Source organism: Bidens hawaiensis, unplaced genomic scaffold, assembly GCF_021521415.1.
Source record: "Bidens hawaiensis isolate Kalapana, Puna unplaced genomic scaffold, B.hawaiensis_p1.1 tig00001179_1, whole genome shotgun sequence".
Lineage (NCBI taxonomy): Eukaryota > Viridiplantae > Streptophyta > Magnoliopsida > Asterales > Asteraceae > Bidens > Bidens hawaiensis.
Genome location: NW_027491068.1, coordinates 2,740,207 through 2,747,586, shown reverse-complemented (window position 1 = coordinate 2,747,586; position 7,380 = coordinate 2,740,207). Strand labels below are relative to the sequence as shown.

Here is a 7,380-nt window from a genome sequence, read left to right as displayed (position 1 = left end):
TAAGCAAAACTTATTTTAAGCTTTATTTCTAGACATTGAACTTGGTTTATGAGTAGTGTTTTGAAGCTCAATCTTATATCAGAGTAATTTTATTTTTAAAATTCGAGCTAGACTTATGAGTAAGTGTCAACTCGTCTTGGACTTAAATTGTTAAAAAGTTACTAATTTTCTATTGTATTATGTATTACTATACAGTTGCAACTTTTTTTAGAACGACGAGTTTCTTTTATTTAGGCTACCGTACTCTCTAAATTTGTAGATGTTTGATGCCCCATTCTGACCAGACTATGTTGTCTTAACCGGGTCCACACTGGCTTCATAGTTTGACTTGAGCGTTCCCCCGGGAAACCATATCGTCGACTGCCACTTGACAATTGTTGTGCCGCCACAAGAGCATAACTATCTAGCGTAACACATGGTGGGACGAAAACTTGGGTGGGCTCAAGATTCAAACTGACAATCTTTGCACAAGACGGCCTAGCTCAAATCTTTTATTGTCAATATCCACCTAAAAGTTACACAAATATGATTTGAACTTGAGTCTCCACTAAAAAACTCAAGCCTTCTACCACTATACATTTACAACTATCTATTTATCATATTATAAAATATATATTATTTAGCTATTTCTATTAGCATTTAATATATGATAATATCTATACTCATCATAAACATCACTCCTTTTATGATGAGGTGTTATCTCCATGACGCATCTCACCGATTTTAACCCACTCTCTTATATGAGTTCCACTAGAGTTATAATTTATAACTTATAAATATACCGGTTAGTTTCATGCCAGATCTCTTATAATTGAATGTTATAACCTTTTTATATTAATTACCTGTCTATTATAATCGCATTTCTAAACCCTATAAATGTTGAAGCCGTCGATCAAAACTATTTTCTATACCCCCCATCGTCTCCTACTGCTTATTTTAATACGTGTAATAAGCCCAATCATCGATATGTTGTTTCAATGTTCCGTCAATGAAATATGTATTTTCATTAATTGGTTAGTTTAAACTTTCTTTATTAAAAATATATTTTTATTAGCTACCCATGTAATACACAAGTCTCAAGTTAGTATCTATATAAATAATTACATAAATAAAAGTTACACAAAAGATAAGCTCGTTGGAGTAGCGAACCCGGTCGATTTTGATAACTGAATCCCGGGTACAGACTCGTTTATAAAATGAGTAGCTTATAGAAGTCTTGTCTTGTTCACATCCAAATTAAAATGCAAAAAACCTAAATTTGAAATTTAATACCATAGTTATATGTAGCATACTGAAAATAGTTATCTTAAATCTTTTTAAATCCGTAAATTCCATACGACTTAATATATATTTAGGGCGCGTTCGCTTCACGGACTTTTTTGAAGGATTTGGAATTGGAATAGGAATTGGAATGGAATGTTTGAGAATCCCTATCATGTGTTTGGTTTGTTAATATGTATTGGAATTGAAATCTTCTTCATTCTTTTTTTTTCTTTTTTTTAAGAACGAGGGCAAATGCGGAAACGTTTTAATTTTTTTACATTTTTCGTTTTTGATTTATATTTTGAGTTATGATTTTTTTATTAATTTTTTTGAATGTTTTTTGAAGGGGTTTTTATTGTTAATAAGAAAATCCTTAACAATCTTTTCAAATACATGGGACTTTAAAATCCCATGAAATGTGGGATTTGATGGGATTTAGTTTCCATTCTTATTCTTTCATTTAATGAAATGAACATATCAATTCATGAGATTTAAAATCTCATTCCTTAGAATTCCTTATAAATCCTTAAAACGAACAAGCCCTTATAGTATTTATTTGTGCAGATAATTATTCTACAAGAAATAAGTTTGAGTTAATTATTAAAGTGTAAAATAGGAGATTATGAAATTCAATCAAACAGGATGAAAAAATTTTAGTCTTTCAACATACTAAATAGTAAATACACTAAAAAAATAATTTTTTATATATAAGATACTGAATTTGGTGGAATATTAGAAAAGACCCTCTTTCAAGGGTGGTTTGGCATAATTTAATGGGGCACACGTTTTGAGGCGGTAAAGAGTGCGTTTGGTTGAACAAACCTAACCACCACTTTCCTTCATGCTTCACACTCATTTTACTTTTCCTTTTTTTTTAATCCTTAGTCTCTCTTATTTTAATTATTTAATTAAATAAATATTTTAATAAATATTACCTAGTGCCAATTGATCTAATGGTAACCACATGACTTTCCTTATAAAAGGTCGTATGTTCGAATCTCGTCAAATATAATTTGCTCCAGGTTGAGAAAGAGGGTTTTTTTTTCAGTTACGAGTTTCCTCCTAAGACCAAGTGGTGTAAATGAAGGTTAGTTAATCAAAAGTGATGACATGCCATTATCATGAAGATAATGAAGAATTAACCAAAAACCCCAAAAACAAGTAAAAAAAAAAAGAATTTGATCGACTAAACATCGTCTGGCCCCACACTTGTTCCTCATAATAGCGCCGCCTCCTTAAACTCGTAATGGTGTTTAACGTGAAAAAAGAAGGTTAGTTGGCAGGGACTGACGCCCTACACCTCATTACTCACCATATCACATGGTCTAAGTGTGTAGACGGGATCACCATCTTCTATTCTTGTGATCCCGACCTCCTTGGTGTCGAAGCGTTTGCTGTTAAAAGAATAAAAATAAAAATAATAATAAATAATATTCTGTCCCTTATTTTCCGGTTTCCAAACTCTGGTTGTGGATTTCATCATCCACTGTTCCTCTCTCCTCAACCTTTCTCTCTCTAACACCACCGGAAAACTGCTCTCTTCGCCGGAAAACCTTTATCAACTACCGGACTTCATTACAGACCAATTATTCCCATTAATTCCGGTCACAGGAACCTAAATTCACTATCCGTATTATTATTGTTATTATTATTATTCGGTTTTCCGGAATTACAGAGTCTAACCGGCGGAATATTCCGATCTCCTCGTCCAGTAACTGTTTTAAGGAAATGTACCGGATACAGTTACCGAGATCGTGATTTAAATGGTAAATTACGTAATTTACATTTACATTTACATTTACATTTTATTTTCTTTCTGAATATATATATTTTACATGTGTGTGTACTCTATTTATCTATCGTTATCATTATGTTTCGTATGCCAATTTTTCCTATAAATAAATATCTTATTATTCAACTTTATTTCTGTTTTTGTGAGAATTGAAAGTATTTTAATTTCAGTCAGCACTTTGACTTTTTATTATCCTGTAATTTGACTCTTTTGAATTAATACCTTGATTATTAATGCTATATACTTGATAATAAATTAATATAATATTTGTTTTTTTTATTTTTAATAGGGGGAAGGAAAGGTTTGTTTTTCCATAGAGGCAAAGTTAGAGTTTTTGAAGCATAAAAGACTTCAGAGAATTAAATCCGGTTCCGGTGCGGTAACCGACAATGCGAATGTGATGAATCTGATGACTAGAATTAGTGGAGATGCTTTAAGAGGTTCTGCATCATGTGGTGTGAGATCATTAGATGGTGATGTGTATGTTACAGATGTCACATCAAAGCAAACGATCGACAAGTTTGAGACAACTGATCTTGATTGGACCGATAAGATGCCAGAGTGTCCGGTTTATTATCCAAGTAAAGAACAGTTTGATGACCCTTTGGCGTATGTGCAACAAATCGCACCGGATGCTTCAAAATATGGTAATGGTTTAGTAATTTACAAGTGTGTATTTGTGTATGATAGATACATTGTAGGTCTGCTACTTTGCTAGTTAATTTGGAATGTATTTTGCTACTACCGCTAGCTATAAATGTGATATTACTTATATTTTAGGCTGGCTTCCATGCCAAATTATAATAACATTATGTATGTGGTAGATTTTAACCTTGCATTTGAATGCAAACCGGCATAGAATCATTAAAAACTCAGTTGACAATTGAGATATGAAGCATTATCTGCTATAAGTGTTGATATATTATTTTCAATAATTAATATTAGTTATTACCACATGAATTTTATGTAAATTCTTTCAATGTAATTCTTTTTCAGGTATATGCAAGATTGTTTCGCCTTTGAGTGCATCTGTTCCCGCAGGCCTGGTTTTGATGAAAGAGAAAGCTGGCTTTAGGTTTACAACAAGAGTGCAGCCTCTTCGTCTTGCTGAGTGGAATACCGATGATAAGGCTACCTTTTTCATGAGTGGAAGGTGAGTTTTTCTGTGTTTTTTTTAGTTTTAAATACGCCTTTCAGACTTGAATATTATGTTTTAATTCATCAGAAACTATACATTTCGTGATTTTGAGAAAATGGCGAACAAGGTTTTTACACGTAGATATTATAGTTCTGGATGTCTTCCTGCTTCATATTTGGAAAAAGAATTTTGGAGTGAAATTGCTTCTGGAAAGACTGAAAGTGTAGAGTATGCATGTGATGTTGATGGCAGTGCATTTTCATCCTCTCCCACTGATGAACTTGGAAATAGCAAATGGAATTTGAAGGTTTTAACCTTCAATTTTCATTCATTTATAATCCGGCTTTCTTTTTCACAATAAACTTTCTATAAATATTCCTTTAAAAAGTCAATTTCTTTCTCTTATCATCTTTACAACTGTCACTTTGTTGTCCATATACTAGATTCTACATGTTCCATCAACTGAGATTATGCTTTTAACCTTTTTGATTGCAGAAAGTTGCACGGTTGTCCAGATCGATCCTACGTTTGCTCGAAACAACAATTCCGGTATTCATTTAGTTATCTTCTTTAATTACAAACATATATAAGTATTAACTGTATGCTTTGTTTTTTTTTCCAACATAAGTTTGTTTGACTTGCAGGGAGTTACTGAACCAATGCTCTACATAGGGATGTTGTTCAGTATGTTTGCTTGGCATGTAGAAGACCATTATTTATACAGGTATGTATAGCCAATTAGTTATTTTATTTCATCATATATTTGTTACTTGATGCTTATACTTCATTTATTACACAGCATTAATTATCATCATTGTGGAGCTCCAAAAACTTGGTACGGTGTTCCTGGTCATGCTGCACTGGATTTTGAAAATGTTGTTAGACAAAAGGTGTATAATCATGATATTATGTCTACTGAAGGCGAAGACGGTGCTTTTGATGTTCTTTTAGGAAAAACAACCTTGTTTCCTCCTAATATTTTGTCACAACACGGTGTTCCTGTTTACAAGGCTGTACAAAAGCCTGGTGAATATGTCGTCACTTTCCCACGTGCATATCATGCAGGATTTAGTCATCGTAAATATTATTTTTCTTGTTTTGATTTACACAATCCTAAAAGATTCTGTGTTATCGTTTCAATTTTATAAGTTTGGTAATATTGTAGGTTTTAACTGTGGCGAGGCAGTAAATTTTGCAATTGGTGATTGGTTCCCGTTCGGATCGTTAGCGACTCGGCGTTATGCACTTCTTAACCGGACACCTTTAATTCCTCACGAGGAATTATTGTGTAAAGAAGCGATGCTTATTACATCGGCTGGTGGTTATATAGATTCTGACTATTGTTCTGTAGATATTGCATCTAAATTTAGCATTAAGGCCTCATTTATGAATTTAATACACTTCCAACATCGTGCTCGTTGGTGGTTAATGAGATCAACAGGGTGCATGGGTGCTTCACAACATTCTCATGGAACCATTCTTTGCAGTGTTTGCAAACATGACTGTTATATTGCTTATATCAACTGCAATTGCTATCTGCATCCGGTCTGCCTTCGCCATGGTATGTTATGTTATGCAATTTCATATAACCCTGACTCCCCGAGTCAACCTGTTCGTAAGTAAATGACATTCAAATTTGAGCTTTACTGAATTGTTTCAGAGTTGAAGTCACTTAACTTGCCTTGTGGAACAAACTTTACACTCTCTGTAAGGGATGAACTGTTTGAAATGGAGACGGCTTCCAAAATGTTTGAGGAGGATAAACGCATCACCAATGAGGTTAAACATCAATTTAGAAACGAGAGTGACACGATTCTGCTTTCTAAATTGTACCCATTAACCGAAAACGACGGGTACGATCCATATTGCAAGATTGATCTTGACCCTGGCCGCAATTTGAAGCCTTCTGTTCCTGCTGCTGAAACTTGTTCTTTACTTAACCATGGTGGTTATAACGTTGACTCTGACTCAGAAGAGACATTTAGGGTCAAAAGGCGGTCATCCTTTAGACCACAACATAGGAATCCGACAAATTCTGTTGCTTCAAGATTGGAACATCAGGTAGACAAATCATGGATTAATATTTTTACTATTAATAATGTTTTAGCAATGTCTTTTAGTGTCGTGTCGGTACTAACTCTCGAGTCACATGTAAAGGGGCTTAGGCGGTTACAGAAACTAGAACATGGAAGCACTTCTATTTCCAGTAAGTACAAGAAAATGGGAAATGAAGAAAAGAAACCTAGTCCAAAAAGACTTAAGTAAAAGGCAATTTAAGTACAGGTTCCTTTGAATACAAAAAAGTATCTTAGACAATCATTGACTTTAGCTAACTTGGATTCAACTGGAGTTGTAACAATACAGAGAAAAGTACATGAAGCAGGAGAAGCAAATTAACCAACAATTGTTAGGTGAAATAGAAACATATTCTTTTCTAATTTTTATGTAATTAGGTTGGTATTAACAGTTGTTTATAGAGGTGGACAACAAAACCGGTTCCTGGAACCGGTTCGGTGGAACCGAACCGGAACCGAACCGGTTCCTACCCGTTTTTCGTAGGAACCGGTTCGGTTCCGTTTCAACCCGACGATCCGGGACCGGTTTGACATTTTTGGAGGTGGACCGGGTAGGAACCGGAACCGAACCGGAACCGGTTCTGGAACCGGTTCGACCGGAACCGGTTCGGAACCGGTTCTAGCCGTTGGAGTAGTTCTAGCCGTTGGGAAACGGTTTTATGGCCGTTTTTTGACCGTTGGGGTCAAAAATGGCCGTTTTTTGGCTCCCCAAACACCCCACTACTAGTATAAATAGGTATTTGGTGTAATGGGTTCATCACAACACTCAAAACGCAAACCCGAACGCAAAAAAATACAAAAAAACGCTATTACAACGTTCTGAGTTCTCTAATCTCTTGTTTTCTCTTCTTCTATATTCATATTTGTTGTTATGGCTGCCTCACAATCATCGGTTGGTCAAGGTTCCACCGCCGGACCAAGTTTCGTTCGTATTGTACCTCATAATCGTAATCAAGAGATTTGGTGCAATTGGGATTTGGTTGAATTGAGTGACCATTCATTGAAGGCTCGGTGCAAGTTTTGTGGGATTTATTTAAACCCACTTTCGAATTCAAATTTGAAGAAACACATCGAAAGACCGTATTGCAGGGCGTTGAAACAGAACGTCGAGT

General features: G+C 34.7%; 1 protein-coding gene across 2 annotated transcripts; it reads left to right on the top strand.

Moving 5' to 3' along the window:
* Nucleotides 1–3,335: 3,335 nt before the first annotated feature.
* Nucleotides 3,336–6,661, top strand: LOC143563264 (lysine-specific demethylase JMJ13-like). Of its 2 annotated transcripts, XM_077050856.1 has the most exons (9): nt 3,336–3,702; nt 4,052–4,208; nt 4,281–4,500; nt 4,689–4,742; nt 4,838–4,917; nt 4,993–5,270; nt 5,359–5,754; nt 5,854–6,254; nt 6,351–6,661. In XM_077050856.1, the coding sequence occupies exons 1-9, from the start codon at nt 3,456–3,458 to the stop codon at nt 6,456–6,458; spliced, it is 1,941 nt and encodes a 646-aa protein (XP_076906971.1). In that variant the 5' UTR covers nt 3,336–3,455; the 3' UTR covers nt 6,459–6,661. The 2 variants fall into 2 exon arrangements, with proteins under 2 accessions (XP_076906971.1, XP_076906966.1); XM_077050851.1 differs by having other exon boundaries at nt 5,854–6,661.
* Nucleotides 6,662–7,380: the final 719 nt, after the last annotated feature.

Bases quoted from the DNA above. Each gene is read 5' to 3' on its own strand.
- LOC143563264 (XM_077050851.1), top strand. From the start codon at position 3,456: ATGAATCTGATGACTAGAATTAGTGGAGATGCTTTAAGAGGTTCTGCA. The intron at 3,703-4,051 runs GTAATGGTTTAG...ATTCTTTTTCAG, and splicing joins ACCGGATGCTTCAAAATATG to GTATATGCAAGATTGTTTCG. The intron at 4,743-4,837 runs GTATTCATTTAG...TTTGACTTGCAG, and splicing joins TGCTCGAAACAACAATTCCG to GGAGTTACTGAACCAATGCT.